This window comes from Cetorhinus maximus, chromosome 13 (assembly GCF_964194155.1).
Source record: "Cetorhinus maximus chromosome 13, sCetMax3.hap1.1, whole genome shotgun sequence".
NCBI lineage: Eukaryota > Metazoa > Chordata > Chondrichthyes > Lamniformes > Cetorhinidae > Cetorhinus > Cetorhinus maximus.
In genome coordinates, this window is record NC_135891.1 from 117077296 (window position 1) to 117097431 (window position 20136).

Below are 20136 nucleotides of genomic sequence, written 5' to 3' on the forward strand. Positions count from 1 at the left end.
ACTTTACGTGGTTCAGTACTACAAAAGGATGTGCATTTACCTACATCAAGTATAGGGTGGGGGACCACTGGACTGTGTGTTTAACTTAAAGAAGAACCATTGAGTGATTTTGGGTGAATTTCACCAATGGGACTAAGTTATGTTGCTTTGATAACATTCATCAACCTCAAGTCATCTCTGACTTCTCTTATTTCTCTTTCCCCTGCCTCGCCCCCCCACCGCCTCCCCTCTCCTGATAATATTTCACCTTTCCCCTATTAAGGCTGACACTCCAGTGTTGTACCAAGAGGGTGCTGCACTGCTGGAGGTGCTGCCTTTTGGGTCAGATGTTAAACCGAGGCCCCCATTGGCTCTTCGGAGGATGTGGGGAAAAAAAACCCCATGGCACTGTTTCAAAGAAAAGCAAGGGAGTTCTCCATGGTGTCCTGGCCAATTTCTATCTCTCAATCACCATCACAAGAATAGATTATCCGGTCATTTCTACAATGCTGTTTGTGGGAGCATGCTGTGCACAAATTAGCTGCTACATTTCCTACGTTACAACAGTGACTACACTTTGAAGAGCACTTCATTGCTGCAAAGCGCCAAGGGTTGTCCAGCGATCGTGCAAAGCACTATATAAATGCAAGTCTTTCTTTTCTTTTTCTTGCAGGTGACCTTCACCAAACGGAAGTTTGGCCTGATGAAGAAGGCGTATGAGCTGAGCGTACTGTGCGACTGCGAGATTGCACTCATCATCTTCAATAGCACCAACAGGCTCTTCCAGTACGCCAGCACTGACATGGACCGGGTGCTGCTCAAGTACACAGAGTACAGCGAGCCGCATGAGAGCCGCACCAACTCTGACATCCTAGAGGTAAGGAGATCACCAGTCATGGGCAATGGGCCAACCCATCAACTCCTCCATGCAACTCCCGTCATCCACAGTGGAGTCTTCTTCCAACTTGCCTTCATTGTTGGTCAGATAACGATGGGCTGAGTATTGGGGGCACAGAATTACAGAATAACAGGAGTTTTACGGCACAGAAGCAGACCATTTAGCCCATCGTGTCCGCAGCAGCTGTCCGATTGAGCAATTTACTTAGTGCCATTCTCCCATTGCCCTGCACATTCTTCCTTTTCAAATAACAGTCTAGTTCCCTTTTGAATGCCTCAAATGAAACTACTTCCACCACACTCAGGCAGTGCATTCCAGACTCTAACGACTCCCAGCTACCATGTTAGTTGCAAAATAATTCCAAGCTAGATCTATATATGTGAAGACGCGTGCAAGCCATTAAGTTGCCAACAACAAAAGAGAGGTGTGAAGGGACAAGACCCACCAAAAGAGGATAGAGTAGGTTTGCTTCATTTACACAGCATTTAAACTCAGATTTCAAAGTTAATGCTCCTTCATTTGCTGTGTCACATCCTATATTTGATTAAGAATCCTAAAAGCATATCAATTTCCCTTCAAATATTTGTGGCTGTTTTCCAACTTTGTCAAACATAATAAGGATAAATTCTGAATACTGAATGCTGCTTGGGGTCTAAGTTGGGCATGGACTACTAGGAACCTAGGACTTAGGAACAGGAGTCGGCCATTTGGCCTAGTGTCTTCCAATGCCGCCTCCCAGGACAAATCTTAGAATTTCCCATAAACCACCACCACTCCCCACACCCGACTACCCCAGATAAAGCCTAAAGTCTCCATTTTAATGTTAACTCTACCCCTATGCTCCCTTCCCCATTCTCCAGTTTCCCCAAATGATTTAACTTTAAACCTGCGTTTTAAATTCTTGGAAGGATTGAATCCTTTTAAATGTTCAGTAGTTCGTTGCCATGCAGAGTGATTGAGGTGGATAGAGTAGATGCATTTAAGGATAAGCTAATAAACACATAAGGAGAAAGGAATAGAAGGATGTGTCGATGGGGTGAGATGGAGAGGGTGCGAGGAGGCTCATGTGGAGCGTAAATCCCAGCATGGACCAGTTGGGCTGAATGGCCTGTTTCTAAAATGGCCTGTTGTAAAACTAAACTTTGTTTTATGACTTTAAACTGGGGCGAAGGTAGAAATAGGGAATTTTTTCTTTGCCTTTCTTTAATGCTCGTTTTGGAAACGCAGGCCGGGATTTTCTAGCTCAGCCAGCAGCAGGCATCGTCACAGGCGGGACAGGATCCAAATTTTCCCATCCCGCACGCAATGATGCCTGCCACTGGTGGGGCCAGAAAGTCCTGCCCATGGACTTCACTGACAAAGCTGGCATTTATTGGATATTCCTAGGTGGTGATGGTCTACCTTGAACCGCTCACTGTTTGATACAATTAAAGATCTTGCTCGACCATTTTGTTTTGTTGTGGTGTTTAATGGGAGTGGCTTGAGAGCTGGCATGGGTTGCCAGCCCTCCAGGATTACCCTGGAGTCTCCAGGAATTGAAGATTGATCTGCAGGACAATGCAGTGAGCAACACCCAACGGAAAGATCATAGGGGGCATTTAAAAAATAAGCTGGAGCCAGTCTGTCTTCAACATAGGTTTATCCACAAAACTCGGTGTAACAAGTGCAGACTACTTTTCCCTTTTATGCAGTTTTCCGTCCACACAGGTGGAAACTGGTTCTTAAAATTTTCCCTAACCTTTCCCCAATTAGTATCAGCTATCCTTAATCTCAGCTAGGACAGGCACTCAATTGTCACAGTATTTGCAACATTAACGTGCTCTGTGTATGTTATCATATTTATTCTTGAGTTGTGAGCATCACTAACAAGACCAGTATTTATTGCCCATCCCCAATTGCCTTTGAGAGGGTGGTGGGGTGCCACCTTCTTGAACCGCCATAGTTCAGCTGGTGTAGGTGCACCCACAGTGCTTTTTCTGTAGTGGCTTGGTAGACCGTTTCAGGGGGCTGTGGGTCAGGAGTTGCATGTAGGCCAGACCAGGTAAGGACAGCAGATTTCCTTTACTAAACAATGTTAGTGAACCAGTTGGGTCTTTATAACAATCGAGAAGTTTCATGATCATTAATTTGATCATTAACAATGAAACTAGCATTTTATTCCAGATTTTTTTATTCATTAATTGAATTTAAATTTCCCCCAGCTGCCACTGTGGGATTTAAACTCATGTCTACCGGACAATGGTTCAGGTCTCTGGACTACTAGCTCAGAAACATAACTGCTATGCTACCGTACCCCCTGTACTAATAAAGGTCGTTCAAAACTCAGCTGGTTGTTAATAAAGTTTTCACTGGGTTCTGATGAGCCTCACGTGTTGTACAAATAAAATATCAACCTTTTCACATCACAATGTACCAGTAATGAAAGCAGAATGTTTTGTGTAGCAAGTTCTAATCTCTGTGCTTTTCTTTTCCTGTCATTTGTACAAGCAGCAGCAAAACAATTACACCTATAAGCTGCCAATTGTTGCCTTGGGTGCCATTTTGGTGGTGGGCATTCAGAAAAATCAACAGGGAGCATTCTCCTCCCTTGCTGCCACTTAGAAATTTAAAACATCAGGGGTGTTAGCTTAGCACGTAGTCTGGATTTTGAGGGAGCATGTTTTGACTTGCTGATCAGAATTTTCTAAAGGACAAGTGGGCATACTTTGGATATAGGCCCGTTTCCATGCCAACCAAACATTCTGTACAGAATCTGCTGGTCACATATCTAAAATTTGGCCTTTATCTTGCCTATGAATTCATTTGTTTGAGTCTCTAGCAAGATAGAATGACAGAAACGTACAACACACAAGGAGACCATTGGCCTGTTGTGTCTGTGCTGTCTCTTTGAAAGAGCAGTCGTGCTTAGTACCCTAGCCCCGCTTTTTGACATTAACCCTGTAAGCTCCCTATCACGTACCTGCCCAACACCCTTTTAAAATTATGAATGGAATCAGCTTCCAGCATCTTTTCAGATAGCGCATTCTAGAACCTGACAACATTGAGTGAAAAATGATTTTCCTTATGTCTCCTGTATTTCTTTTTACCGATTTGATTCTAAATCTACAACCTCTCATTATTGACCCACTCACCAGCGAGAATAATTTTTCTCTATCTCTCCTTTCATAATCTCTCATCACCTTGACTATTGGGTCACCTCTTAATCTCTCTGTTCCAAGGAGAACATCCTGAACCTTTCTGGACTCTTCTCAGTTTGGAACTCCCTCATCCCTGATAACATCTTGACAAACCTCCTCTGTTTCCTTTCTAAGGCTTTTACATCTTTCCTGAAGTGTGGGGCCCAGAATTGTCCACAATGTTCCAGCTGAGACCTGAGCAGTGATTTATAAAGTTCTGGCAGGATCTCTTCGCCTCTATTTATAAATCCAAGTAACCCCCTATGTTTTTTTTAACCACCTTATCAATTTTCCTTGCCATCTTTAAGGATTTGTGTGTATGGACACCAAGGCCTCTCTCTGCTCATCTGCACTTTTCAAAATCATGACAAGGTTGCCAAAGAGTTTACCCTGGGAAAATATTCAGGATGTGGTGCTGAATGTTCCCTTAAACTGTGATTTCTACCTAGACGCTGAGAAAAAAGGGTTTAAATGGATGTGAGAGTCCAGATCTGGAGATTGATGACTCCGTTGAGCCAAGCCTGGAGGCAAACGACAAATACAGAAAGTATGAAGCGGTGAATCACATGAACAACAGACAGAGGGTTTGTGTAAGTAGCTTGGAATGGTTTATATTTTTTTTTGTAGAATTTATTTTCTCTTCCTCCTGAAATCTCCCCACATCACATACTTTTTACAACCAAATGGCGCCTACTTATAGGCCTCAAGCCTCAATCTCTGGCCTCTCAAAACTTTATGTGAGGGAAACGCTGACTTTCTTCCTGGTTTCTACCTGCCCCCTATGTGAAGAAGTCGGGCCTTCGTTTACCATCATCAACCCACAGGAATAAATCTTCTCTGGAATCACAAAGTACAAATTGGATCTGAATGTTCTGGGGCAATTTTATCCTCTCGCCTTCTTAAGCTCCTTTGTTGTGTAAACAAATCTCTAAACAAATTCTGTATATTCTACACCAATAAATTTCTGTTGGAAGAATCTTTCAAAGATTGATACGTTCCCAGGGACTCCTGTCCTAACCTCCAAATGACGCACACGTACCCAGAAGATATTGGGCATTGCAGGAGACATTTATTAGCTATACAGCGGCAAGAGCAACTTGCATTATGCAACACCTTTAACATCATAAAGCCCCCCAAGGTGCCTAACAAGAGCAGTACGAATAAAAACATTCTTGACACTGAGCCACGTAAGGAAATATTGGGATGGGTGACTAAAAGCTTGGCCAAAGAGGTTGGTTTTATGGAGCATCTTAAAAGAGGAGAGGAGGCAGAGAGGGAGGGAATTCTGGAGCCTAGGGTCTCGGCAACTGAAAGCACAGCTGCCGATGATGGAGCGATGAAAACTGGGGATGGGCAAGAGACGGGGTGGATGTGGAGAGGATGTTTCCTCTTTTGGGAGAACCTAGAACTAGTGGGGGGGGGGCACTGTTTTAAAATAAGGGGTCGCTCATTTAACTCAGAGATGAGGAGACATTTTTGCCCTCGGAGGGTTGTGAGTCTTTGGAACTCTCTTCCTCGAAAGGCGGTGGAAGCAGAGACTTTGAATATTTTTAAGGCAGAGCTAGATAGATTCTTGATTAACAAGAGGGTTGAAAGATTATCAGGGGTAGGCAGGAATGTGAGGTTGAGGTTACATTCAGATCAGCCATGATATTTTTGAATGGCAGGGCAAGCTCGAGGGGCCGAGTGGCCTATTCCTGCTCCTAATTCGTATGTTTGTACCATAATTGGGGAAGGTAGAGATCTGAGGGTTGTATGGCCAACAATGACAATGTACAAGCACCTCAGTAAATAGAGAAACAATGCAGAATATAGAATGTCTAAGATGTTGAGCTCATCATAAGGGCAGAAATCCGGTCATTTCCCAAATCTTAATTTTATACATGAACTGCTATATGGGAGAGGTCCAGACCAGCATTGCTGGTCCAATGGAGATGCAATATTACAGTTTTTTGGCACATTGTAATCCTACATTGCCGTTCACTAGCAGTATCAAGTGGCAGGAACTGGGAACTACATGAAAAATAAGTTACCGTACCCTGAATATCACAAACCTGTGCACTCAGGACATGAACATTTCAGAGGTGCTATAGGATTAGATGTTAAATCCAGGCCCCTGAGTCTTCTCTCAAGTCAATGCGAAAGATCCTGTGGCACTATTTTGAAGAAGAGTAGGGAAGTTATCCCTGTGTCCTGGTTAATATTTGTCCCTCAACCATTTGTGCTAATAGGCATTATCTGGCCATCATTTCATTGCTGTTTGTGAGATCTTGCTATGTGCAAATTGGCTGCCACATTACAACAGTTAGTATGGTACAAGGGAGTTCTTGATTGGCTGTAAAGCCTATGGGACATCCCGAGCTTGTGAAAGGTGCTAGATGAATGCAAGTTCTTTCTTCCTTCTGCATTTGAGTAATAGTGAGTCTTATGGTTCTATGGTTCCAAATTAGAATTCCTGTCAATGCCAAATTGGCTCATGTGAGGGGCTGCAAATGGTTTCAATGGACCTGGGCTATAGGGAGATGGTAGCATAGTGGTGGTGTCACTTGACTAGTAACCCAGAGGCCCTGGGTAGTGTTCTGGGATCACAGGCCCAAATCCCATCATGGCAACTAGTGAAACTTAAAATCAATTAATTAACAAATTCAATAAATAAATCTGGAATTGAAAGCTGGTCTTGGTAATGGTGACCATGAAACTATCATCGATTGTTGTAAAAACCCATCTGGTTCATTCATGTCTTTTAGGGAGGGAAATCTGCCCTCCTTACCCAGTCTGGCCTACATGTGACTCCAGAGCCACAGGGATTTGGTTGATTGGCAATTGCGAATCACATCCCATAATAGAATAAAGGGGAAAAAATCAGCTGGGTTCCTGCTCCTGATACTTGTCCAGTGATGCTATCTGGAAAGCTCCTGTTATCGGAGAGCTGTAATGTATAATGACCTGCAAACACTCCTGTCAATGGCTGCACATTAGGAGTTGCTAATTTGGTAAGGCACGAGAGAATAGTCAGTACCTATTGCTCCTCATGCCAGTCAAAGCCCTTGTCTACAGGGGAAGAAAGGTAGGGACAAAAAAACCCCATTTAGGTTATGAGAGATGATGTATTGCAAGCTGTCCCCTACTTTACTCCAGATACCATGGTGCCTGAGACCTTGATCCAAAATCTTAACTGAACCATCAAATTCCCTGGCAGGCTGCAAGTATATTTATCAGTACTGAGCACTGCAAAAGACCAGACTATATAAGGACACAAAAACAGTCACCCACAGCACAGACCTGCAACCCTGAAAATATTCAGACGATCAAACTGTTGGAAATATTCCTTCATTACTCCAGCTAAATCCTTGTGCTTCCTTCTTGTCAAATGGACTGACCTCTCATGATGTTGTGTGTTGAGTCTTGCATTACCAGCTCACTTTGTGATGTCCCTCAATGGAATGGCCCATTTGGAAAGATGAGGGTGGGAGGAGTGGCATGGAGCAACCTAAGCTAGGGGAGTTGCATTGGAGGCAGTACAGCCAAGGTTCACTAAATTGATCCCTGGGATGAGGGGATTGTCCTGTGATGAGAGGCTGAGTAAATTGGGCTTATATTCTCTGGAAGTTTAAAAGAATGAGAGGTGATCTCATTGCATCCTGCAAAATTCTAAAGGGGCTTGATAGGGTGGATGATAAGAGATTTTGGTCAGGGAATCTAAAACACAGGGGCACAGTCTCAGGATAAGGGGCTGATCATTTAGGACTGAGATTAGGAGAAATTTCTTCACTCAAAGGGTTGTGAATCTTGTGAATGTTGAATGCATCTAAGGCTGGGACAGACAGATTTTTGGTCTCTCAGGTAATTAAGGGATATGGAGAGTGGGCCAGAAAATGGAGTTGAAGCCCAAGATCAGCCATGTTCGTAATGAATTGTGGGGAAATAGTTTCTCTTTATTTGCTCTATCAAAAACCCTTGCATGAGGTGATGTCTTAGGTGCATAAATCCCTGCAGAAATTCCTCACTTAGGATATAGTAAGGGATGTACTTGCATTGAAGGCAGATTTGAGAAGGTCCATTAGGTTGATTCCTGAGATGAGCCATGTGGCCTACTCCTGTTCCAATTTCTGATTTTCTTCATGGAGATTCAAGATGGCAACTTATTTTGTTGCGTTTCACACTTTATTTTCTCTACTGAAGTCTTGCAGAACCCATGTTCCCTTCCCAAACTGGACACTCCTCCCCAACTTCCATAAATGTGGAGGCTATAACAGGCACTGAGACAGAGACCTGGGGTGGGGTGCACCAGGAGCAGTAGGAAATATGCCACATTCAATGGAACTCCTCATATTATGCCTTCTTGTCACAGAGAATTGTGATTGTAACAGTTATTCCTGGCACTTTGTTTGCTTGCTTTTGCTGGAGAGTGAGACAATGCAAGTGATCGCAATGGAGAGAGGAATATCCCAGCATTCCCAGCAATAGCGAAAGTCTCCTATTTAAACTACAGGCCCTAAGGTGAGCAAGCAATAGTACACCCTGCAGTCAGGTGGACTGTGGAGAGGAAAGCAACATCAAAGAGAATGCACAGAAGGATGGAAGAATATAATAAAGTCATTTTGCCATCCTTGTGGCCCAAATAATGGAAGTAACTTGCTTAGAATCATAGAATGATATAACAAGAAGGAGGCCATTTGGCCCACTGTGCCTGTGCTGGCTGTTTCAAAGGCCTATCAAACTGGTTACACTCCCCTGCTCTTTCCCCATAGCTCTCCAAATGTTTCCCTTTTCAACTGTTTCCCGAATTCCCTATTGGATCTGCTTCCACCACCCTTTCAGGCAGTGCATTCCAGATTATAATAACTTGCTGCATGAAAAATGTTCTCATCCCTTCTCTGATTACCTTAAATTTGTGGCCCCTGGTTGCTGACCCTTCAGCCACTGGAAATAGTTTCTCTTTATTTGCTCTATCAAAAACCCTTGCATGAGGTGATGCCTTGGGTGCATAAATCCCTGCTGAAATTCCTCACTTAGGATATAGTAGGCATTGAAGGCAGATTAGAGAAGGTCCATTAGATTGATTCCTGAGATGAAGGGTTTGTCTTATGAGGAAAGGCTGAGCAGGTGGACCCTATACTCATTGGAGTTTAGAAGAATGAGAGGTGATCTTATTGAAACATATAAGATTCTGAAGGGGCTTTGACAGGGTAGATGCTGAGAGATGTTTCCCTCGTGGGAGAATCTAGAACTAGGGGGCCCAGTTGCAAAATAACGGGTCGCCTATTTAAGACAGAGATGAAGAGGAATTTCTTCTCAGAGGGTTATTAATCTTTGGAGTTCTCTACCCCAGAGATCTGCAGAAGCAGCATTATTGAATATATTCAAGGCTGAGTTAGTCAGATTTTTGAATGACAAGAGAGTCAAAGGTTATGGGTTACAGGCAGGAAAGTGGAGATAAGGCCGCTATCAAATCAACAATGATCTATTGAATGACAGAGCAGACTCGAATGATCTACTCCTGCTCCTATTTCTTGCATTAACTTATTTGTAATAGTCAAACCTTTCAATGTTGACTGCCCCCTAACCTCTAAAAGGGCCTGGCTTCTGACCATTGACTTTCACAACACCAGTGATTCACTGATGGAGGATTCTGGAAATGGACCCTATCTGCTCTGAATCGACCAATTCTTGGCGTCCGAAAGGGAAGACGTATTTTTTATTGGTTATGATGCTATATTGACTATTCCAATGTCCTACAGGCCGGCCTGCCACCTTCCATCCTCTGTAAACTTGAGCTTGCCCCAAGCTCTGCTGCCTTTCTCTAGACTTGCACCAATTTCTGTGCTCCAATCACCCCTGGGCTCGCTTACCTACATTGGTTCCTGGTCAGCAATTCCTCAATTTTAAAATTCTCATCCTTGTTTTCAAATCCCTCCCTAGCCACCCCTCCCTACTTCTGTAACATCCCCAAGCCCCCCCAAACCCTCCAAGATGTCGTTGCTCCTCTAATTCTGGCCTCCTGCGCAGCCCCCAATTCCATTGCTCCAACATTAGCAGCCCTGCCTTCAGCTGTCTAGGCCCTAAACTCTGGAATTCTCTCACTAAACATCTCCATCTCTACATATCTCTCCTCCTTTAAGATACTCCTTAAAACCTACCTCTGACTAAGCTGTTGGTCATCTGTCCCAATATCTCCTTTGTTTGATTACACGCCTGTGAAGCCCCTTGGGACGTTTTACTACCTTAAAGGTGCTATGTAAATACAAGCTGTTGTTGTTAGTTATCATGGAGTTTCATTTAACAATGAAGCGTTAACATTGCGATTTCTTGCTTTTGTTCCACCTTCTTGTTTCTCTCTCTCTCTGTCTCTGTGTCTCTGTCTGTCTGTCTGTCTGTCTGTCTCCCTCTCTCTCTCTCTCTCGCTCTCTCTCTCTCTCTTCCCTTCTCAGGCAGGCACACTGTCTAACCATGAAGTGTCCATTCTGGCTGCAGCACAGAGTGCCACCAGTTTGGCCTACAGCAACCCGACCGGGTCCATCCTAAATCGAGCTCCACTGCCACAGCCAATTGTACCTCGAAGTGCTCACTCGTCAGGGTTGACATCACAAGTGTCCACAATTTCTCATTCAGGTATGTTGCTGAAACCGTACTGGTCTTGACACGCACTTGCAAATGTTCCCTTACTTCAGTTACTGTCAATGCCTCGTTAATTTGGGGACATTCTCTTAGAATCTTACCGTGTAGAAGGAGACCTTTTGGTCCATCGTGCTTGTGCCAGCTCTTTGAAAGAACTATTTAGTTAGCCTCATTGACCTACTTTTTCCCAATAGTCCTTTTCAGGTTTCTATCCAATTTTCATTTGAAAGTTACTGTTGAATCTGTTTCCCCTGCCCTTTCAAGTGATCCATTCCACCTCGGTGTCTAGTTGTTTAGTAACAATTTCACTCATATTACTAATTATCTTAAATCTGCATCCTCTGATCTCATTGTGTCCCATTTCAGACACAAAATCAAGACATAAAAATCTAGGCTGACACTCCAGGGCCAGTGTTGAGGGAGTGCTGTTTTTTGGATGAGGCATTAAACCAACGCCCATCCATACCTGTCCTTTCGGGTGGATGTAAAAGATCCCGAAGGCACTATTCCACAGAAGAGCAGGGGAGTGATCCCTGGTGTAGTGGTCAACCTTTATACCTCAGTCAACATCACTAAAAAATAGATTATCACATTGCTGTCTGTGGGATCTTGCTGTGCGAGAATTGGCTGCCGTGTTTCCTACATGACAATGTGACCACGCTTCAAGAATGCTTCATCGGTTTTAAGTGTTTTGGGATGTCCTGAGGTTGTGCAAGGTGCTATATAAATACACATCTCTCTATAAAGCAGCCAACCCAGTGCAGGGACGAGTATAATTATTTCCTTCAATTTTTTCAATGTTCTCATGAGGCACTGTAATGTGATTGAGTTTGTAACAAGCTGCCATCCTCTGCGATGGGAGATTGGAACCAAGCTGGGCCTCCGCTGTGCACCTGGTAAGTTCATGGCTGAATTTGGCCGGGTTGCAATGCTGTAAGCCAGTCAGACCTGAAAAGGTAGTAGGCATCCCACTGAGGCCTGGGATGCTTCTCACATTAGCTCTAGCTGACCCTGTAGGCCAACATCTTAGCACGTAGGGTAGGCTTAGCTGGGCTTGCAGCGAGGATCTTAGACTCATAGACTATTACAGCACAAAAATATGCCATCTCTCCCTTCATGTCCATATGCATCAAACCTGGACAATATGTATTGGGCTGATGAGTGGCAAGTAACATTGCCCGCCACTTGTGTGGTGGGAATGACCATCTCCAACAAGAGAGAATCTAACCATCTCCCCTTGACATTCAATGGCATTACCATCGCTGAATCCCCCAATATCAACATCCTGGGGCTTACCATTGGCCATAACCTAAACTGTACTAGCCATATAAACAATGTGCCTGCAAGAGCAGGACAGGGGCTGGGAATTCTACGGAGCATAACTCACCTCTTGATTCCCCAAAGTCTGTCCACCATCTCCAAGGCACAAGTCAGGAGTGTGATAGAATACTCTCCATTTGCCTGGATGAGTGCAGATCCAACAACACTCAAGAAGCTGGACACCATCCAGGACAAAGCAGCCCATTTGATTGGCACTCCATCCACAAACATTCATTCCCTCCACCACCGACGCACAGTTGCAGCAGTGTGTGTACCATCCACAAGATGCACTGCAGGAATTCACCAAGGCTCCTTAGACAGCACCTTCCAAACCCACGACCACTACCACCTAGAAGGACAAGGCAAGCAGATGCATGGGAACACCACCACCTGCAAGTCCCCCTCCAAGTCACTCACCATCCTGACTTGGAACTATATCGCCGTTCCTTCGCTGTCGCTGGGTCAAAATCCTGAAGCCCCCTCCCTAACAGCGCTGTGGGTGTACCTACACCACATGGACTGAAGCTGTTCAAGAAGGCAGCTCACCACCACCTTCTCAAGGGCAATTAGGGATGGGCAATAAATGCTGACCTAACCAGTGATGCCCACATCTCATGAACGAGTTTAAAAAAAAAAAAATTTCTGCACTGTTGTTTTTCTTCACTTCAGCTGCATCGCCTATTCCTGCTCTCCTGTCAGCTCTCCCATATCTTTCATTGTTCTTTCTATTTTCAGGCAACTAAGTAGTTCCCATTTATAAGAATGAGGTCGTTGAGCCATTATATGTGGGCTTTTAGTCAGTTTTAGTTCTCCCACAAACTGTGGGATAGTGTCAAAGTTCTGGAGGATGGGCATGCAAAATCCCTAATTCTCAGTTATTATGTAGATACTGTACAATCTACCAAGGCTTGAATATAAGTGGATAAGATGCCAACAGGAAGAGAGTGTGCATTGAAAGTCAGGCCAAGGTAGAGTCTCCCCATTTGAATTTCTCAATTGTTTGGTATGGGGATCCCGAAAAGAAAAAAAAGGACTGCATTTCTGTAGCACCTTTCATGATCTCAGGACACCTCAAATCAGTTTACAGCCATAGAAATATTTTTCCGAAGGGTAGTCACGATTGCAGGAAACATGACAGCTAATTTGTGCACAGCAAGCTCCTATAAATAGCAATGTGACAACAACCAGATAATCTGTTTTAGTAATGTTGATTGAGGGACAAATATTGGCCCAGGAAGAAGTCACCTGCTCGTTTTTGAAATAGTGCCATGGGATCTTCCACATTCACCCGAGAGGGCAGGCGGGGGCTTCGGATTAACATCCCATCCAAAAGACAGTGCCTCTGACAGTGCAACACTTCCTCAGTACTGCAATGGGCATGTCCGGCTAGATTTTTATGCTCAAATCACTCAAGTGGGACTTGAGATGAGAGTGCTACCCAATGAGCCACAGATGTTACATCATGTTGGGTTTCTGCCTAAAGAGAAATGTCATTTTCCTAACCTGTGGAAGAGAATCAATGATCTCTGCTGGTTTATTGAGAAATCATCAGTGTTTGATTACTGGTAAAGCCTAGTGTCCCTTATATTTGGTAATGTTCCTGGCATCAGAAAGTCTTGTTTCTGTTCCTGAATCTGACTGCTATTTTTATGTCCTCCGAACCCTAGCTACAACGCTGTATCACAGGCATCCTTCCTTCAACTCACATCTGCTTGGGTTTCTTTGAATGAAATTTACATGAAGCCCACACAATTTGGAGAGCTCGGTTTGGTCCATTGAATAGCAAAACATTATTTCGCTTTTTGAAATGTCCATGGGCCTTTCTCTCTAGCTGGGATCAGCATGTCAAGTGCAGTAAAGGGAAAACTAATGGCACGAGTTTAGGGAATGCAGTTATGCCCATACAGAGAGAGAGAGACACACACCCCTACACACACACACACCCACACCCCTTCACACACACACCCATACCCACACCCCTACACACACCCACACCCCTACACACACACACTCCCCTACACACCCCTACATACACACACCCCTACACACACACACACAACCCTCTACACACACCCCTACACACACACTCACACCCCTACACTCACACCCCTACACTCACACTCCTACACTCACACCCCTACACACACACCCCTACACACACACACACACACAACCCTCTACACACACACACACACACACACACTCCCCTACACACCCCTACATACACACACCCCTACACACACACACACAACCCTCTACACACACACACACACCCACCCCTACACACACACACCCCTACACACACACACCCCTACACTCACACCCCTACACTCACACCCCTACACTCACACCCCTACACACACACACACACACACACACACACAGACATGTTCCAGTAGAGTTCACTGGACAGTGGTCAGGTACAGACTTCTGTTTGGTTCACCCCTTTCCCTTCCTAGCCCAGGAGAGTTGAAGCCACCTAGTGCTCACATAGTACCTGTTCTGAGTTCAGCTCGCTCAGCACGGACTGTTAATTGAAGCTGAGAATGCCTGGGCTCCATTGCCCAGTCAGCTGCCTTTACTAAAATCCATAAAGAGAGCTCACAAATCAAAACTCTGGTGAGATTCTCAGAGAACACAATCCGACAGCCTCCTATTCATCCTTCAACTGGAAGAAATAAAGCAAATATTCAGACTTCAGGGTTGAGCGGAATCTACGTAAATTTGAAAACAGATTTATTTGCAATGCAGGATTGCATATTTAGGGCTCAAACGTGTATTGAGGATCTAAATAATCGGCAATATAGAGGCTGGTTAGAAAGAAAAATGGCTTTAATACAGGGAAAATAGCCAATAAGCAATGACACAGCCAATAATCAACACCTTGACCAACAATTAGTGACACTAGACTACAATCGGGACTGGACAAATAAAAGGGGCAAAAGCCAAAAACCCAGAGACTGGTCGAATACAACAAAATAAACCAACAATTGCTGGGGGCAGCTAAAAAAACATGATCTCCTCAATGCAGAGAGTATAGGCATGAATTAGTAATGTTAATCACCAACTGGGAGACTAAAAATCATTCAGAGTAGATGAATCTGGCTCTGGTCCTGAACTGGGGCAGAGCCAGTTGTTTGTGAAACAAAGGAAGGGGTGAAAGGGCCAGGTTAACATACAAGATCTGCCAGCTTTTATTGAGGAAAGACCTCCACAGGTGCTGCCTGACCTGCCGAGTGTTTCCAGTATTTTTTATTTCTATTGCAGAATGCAGCGTTCTGCGCTATTGTGCTTTTGTTTTACAGCCTCTTAGCCAGTCCCTCGGGATCGAGGATGACTTGCTGCCACTCCGGTTCGATGGCCTCTGAGGTGGCTGATAAGTCCAATTTGCGATGGGCAGGCTCTGCCACATGCAGGGTATTTGGTGCTTGAAGGGTTGGGTAGATGGGCTGCTTAGAGGATTTGTGCGCTCCCTTTGACGACTCAACTCAGCCTCTGCACATTCCCAACGAAGTGTCTCAATGTGTGCGGCGCTTTCCTGGATGAACCTGCTGCACTTTGGTCGATCACAAAGCAGGGATTCCCAAGAGTCGGCGGGGTTGTAAGGAGACATAGGCCGTTCCAACTAGAGAAAGTTGCATTTCTATATCACATTTCATAACCTGAGGACATCCCAAAATGTTACACGGCCAATACAATACTTTTTGTGGAGTCACTGTTGTAAAGTAGGACATGCGGCAGCCAATTTGCACACAGCAAGCTCTCACAAACAGCAATGTGATTATGACCAGATTATCTGATTTGTTGATGTGGGTTGAGGGATAAATATTAGGCAGGAGACTCGGGAGAACTCATTTATTCCTCAAAATAATGGCCATGGGATCTTTTACTTCCATCTAAGAGGGCAGACAGGGGCCTAGTTTAATGCCTTATCCAAAAAAGGCACTTCCAACAGTGCAGCACTCCCTTTGTACTGCACTGGGAGTGTCAGCCTGGATTATGTGCTCAAGTCTCTGAAGTGAGACTTGAACTTTCTGTTCATAGGCAAGAAATGCTATCTAGCTGAGCCATGGCTGACCCAGAGTCCCTTTCTCTTAAGTAGAACAGGTGTATGAGAAGGTAGGACTTTAGCAGGAACTGGGTTGGAAGACATGTACAAACCCACTGTAAAGGAAGAGTGAGAGAGATAGGATGTGAATGGGTTAAAATCTGCTTGCTGACTCATCCAACCACAGTGTACAGTACTTAGTACCATTTCCTGCTCTGGTTGCTTCAGGAACAAATGAGCTCATTAACTCCATGAGTGCCGCACAGTTTCCAACCCATGGGTTTTATACAAGAATATTTTAACCCCCTCCTTTTGATTCAGACATGAGTGAGGGGGCAGGAGCACTGTGGAACTTGAGAATAACCATATTCCTTCACAGTGGTGACTGTGCTAACGTAACATGACATGATAAGGTAGGGGTTGCATTGTGCGAGCTCCACAGTTGTGCAGTGCTCAGCGTGGGCCAGCCTCTTGCCCAGCAGACAGAGTGGGCTGCTCGCAGATGGCTCTCACATGCTTCCTGTGGGCTAGTTGCAGAGAAACATTAGCACAGAATGACTCACTTTCCTGCCTGAGAGAGAACAGCGCAGTGCAAAAAGATGAAAAATTACTGCATTGAATTAAGTGCTCAGTGAGTGCGAGCAGCTCTGTTTATCTTGGGTACTGTTGGAGCAGGAGTAGGCCATTCAGCCCCTCGAGTCTGCTCCACCATTCTGATAGATTATGGCTGCTCTCTACTTCAAATTCATTTACCCACCTGGTTCCATGTCCCCTGATGTCCTTACCTAATAAAAATCTATGAGGCTCCATCGTGATCACTTCAATTGACCCCAGCACCTGAGGTGTTTGTGGAGAGGGAGTTCCCAATTTCCACTACCCCCTGTGTGGAAAAGTATTTCCTGAGGTCACTCCTGAACGGCCTGGCTCTAATTTGAAGGTTCTGCCCCCTTGTTCTGGATTCCCCCAACCAGAGGAAATATTTTCGCTCTACCTACCTTTTGGAATTCCCTTGTCATTTTTAACACCTGCATTAGAATACCCTCCCAAACTCTGTCCATTCTCTCAGCTTCTTCAGAACATCTCAAGCTGCTTCACATAATAAATCACTTTAGATATTTTTTATTCCTTCATAAGCTGTGGGCGCTGCTGGCTAGGTTGGCATGCCTTCACCATCCCTAATTGCACTTCGGAGGACAGTTAAAGGTTAAACATACTGCCATGGGGCTGAAGTCACATACAGGCCTGACCAGGTAAGGGCAGCACGTTTCCTTTTTTAAAAAAGCATAGAAAATTTACAGTGTGGAAGGAGACCATTCGGCCCATTGTGTCTGTGCCAGCTGAAAATGAGCCATCCAGCCTAAACCCACTTTCGAACTCTTGGTCTGGAGCCTTGTAGGTTTTTTTATTTATTCACTCACAGGATGTGGGGCTTCGCTGGCTGGGCCAGCATTTATTGCCCATCCTTAATTGTCCTTGAGAAGGTGGTGGTGAGCTGCCTTCTTGAACCGCTGCAGTCCCTGTGATGTAGGTACACCCACAGTGCTGTTAGGGAGGGAGTTCCAGGATTTTGACCCAGCGACAGTGAAGGAACGGCGATATATTTCCAAGTCAGGATGGTGAGTGACCTGGAGGGGAACTTCCAGGTGATGGTGTTCCCATCTATCTGCTGCCCTTGTCCTTCTAGATGGTAGCAGCCGTGGTTTTGGAAAGTGCTGCCTAAGGAGCGTTGGTGAGATTCTGCAGTGCATCTTGTAGATGATACACACTGCTGCTACTGTGCGTCAATGGTGGAGGGAGTGAATGTTTGTGGATGTGGTGCCAATCAAGCGGGCTGCTTTGTCCTGGGTGGTGTCAAGCTTCTTGAGTGTTGTTGGAGCTGCGCTCATCCAGGCAAGTGGGGAGTATTCCATCACACTCCTGACTTGTGCCTTGTAGATGGTGGACACGCTTCGGGGAGTCAGGAAGTGAGTTACTCACCGCAGCATTCCTAGCCTCTGACCTGATCTTGTAGCCACAGTATTTATTTGGCTGGTCCAGTTTAGTTTCTGTTACAGCATTCTAAGTGCGTTCTAAGTGCGTATCCTAGTATTTTTTTTAGTGTGATCAGGGTTTCTGCCTCTATCATTCTTTCAGGCAGTGATTCCAGACCCCCACCATCTCTGGGTGAAAAAATGATTCCTCAAACTTCCCTCTAATCCTTCTACCAATTACTATAAATTCATGCCCCTGGTTATTGACCTCTCTACTAATGGAAATAGGTCCTTCCCATCCACTCTATCCAGGCCTCTCATAATTTTATACACAAAAGGCATCAGTGAATCAGTCGCTTTTTTTTTTGTGCAGCAGTCCAACAGCGTCACAGTCACTTCTACCGATACCAGATTTTATTCTCAGGTTTTTAAACTGAGTTTGAATTCTCAAACAGCCATAGCGGAATTTGAGCTCAGGTTCTCGGTTATTAATCCAGTCTCTGGGGAGAATTTTCTCTCCGTCGGGCGGGCCGGTCAGGAGTGGGCTTGGGCGGGTTTGGAGCCAATCGCCGCCCGCGATCGGCTGCGTGCCTCCATTTTACGTGGACGGGTCAATTAAGACCCGCCCAGCGTGATGCACGCCCGGTAGCGCTCGCTACCTGTGCGGGGTGGGGGGGTGGGGGGGGGAGGAGGGAGAGTTGGGGCCTGCGCTCTTTCACACATACGCGCAAAGGAGCGCAGAAATCTCCCTGAGGCACAGAGCTGTCTCAGAGAGATTAAGTTCAATTTTAAAGTTGGAAAAAAATAAGAAAATAAAATTATTCAGACATGTCCCCCATGTGACAGTGTCACATGAGCCGGGACATGTTAATGAATTTTCATAAAAATTAATTAATAAAGCCTTCATGAAACCTCATTCCGCCCGTGGATGAGGTTTCATGAAAAAGTCGAAGGCCGCCTGGGCTCTTCGCCTGCCCCCCGCCAGCCTGAAGATTGGACGGGCAGCTTTCTCAATTGGGTTAATTGTTTTATTAATGGCCTTAACTGGCCTTTGACAGTTCGGCGGGCGCGCAGCCGACTCCATCGCGCACCCGCCAAACAAAAGATTGGAATGACCCGCAGTGACGTCGGGACACACGCCCGACATCACCCTGCATTGTTTCACGCGCCGACAGGCAGGGGCACGGAAAATGCTGGCCTCTGTATCGCTCGTCCAGTAACCTGACCGGTACACTGCCAAAACTAGATTTAAAACAGAAGTGATTAGCCTCTGTGCCAGTACCTTCACCACCAGCTTCTCGAGGGCAGTTAGTGATGGCCATTAAATGCTGGCCTAGCCAGCGATGCTGGATCACGATGCATGAGATACCAGGACCCCCTGGGACAGGCTCAGTGGATCTTTTCCCTGTCCCACATTTTGGTCTAAATTTCTCCGCTTTCTGTTCTCCTTTGAAGGTTTCTTCAAAATCCAATTCATTAAACAAACTTGTGGTATCCCCTCCTAATTTCTCCTTTCATGGATTGCCATCTGTTTTGCATCAGGGAGGACCGGAGGACATTTTTTTTTTCGATGTTAGAAGTGTTAATTTAATAGAAGCTCTTGTTGTTGGCACTCACTATGTTGCACTGAGGAACACGTTATCTGAAGTATCGGGTGGATTTTAATCCAGGTGATGGCGGTCTTGCCCACCAGCCAGAGGGCCCTCCACCGAGCCTGTCCCATGGGGGTCCTGATACAGGCACTTACCTGACCTCGAGCCTCATCATTTCTGGGCAGGGGTGAAAAATAGATTTTAAAAAGCAAGGACAATTAGGGATAAAAACTCAAATGCCTCTCAGACTCCAATAGGAGATCGAAACTAGCCCAGGCGATTACGTTGACCCTGATTTACACTCTAGGATACCTGCCTCTTGTGCAAAGTGATCTTCAACCCTGCCAGAAAAAGATGTAGCTTTTGCTTGGAGGAATTCAGTTCACTGGCATGCTGGCAGCTCCACTCTATCCTGAGAAAAGAACCACTCAAAATCCAACATCTACTCTTGTGTAACTATTTCTATAGGGAGGGAAGTCCAGACTGGCTGAAGGCTTTCCCTCCAATGGTTTGATGAAGAGATGGGGAGAGGGGG

The 20136-nt window shown here is 45.2% G+C and overlaps 1 protein-coding gene across 2 annotated transcripts in view; it reads left to right on the top strand.

Annotated features, from left to right (window-relative positions):
* Window positions 1–20136, top strand: part of mef2b (myocyte enhancer factor 2b) — a 123473-nt gene that overhangs the window by 69505 nt on the left and 33832 nt on the right. For both annotated transcript variants that reach the window (XM_078556088.1, XM_078556089.1), the window contains exons 3-5: window positions 653–856; window positions 4503–4643; window positions 10485–10665. In XM_078556088.1, the coding sequence (XP_078412214.1) occupies window positions 653–856; window positions 4503–4643; window positions 10485–10665 (526 nt within the window). The remainder of the gene's footprint in view (window positions 1–652; window positions 857–4502; window positions 4644–10484; window positions 10666–20136) is intronic.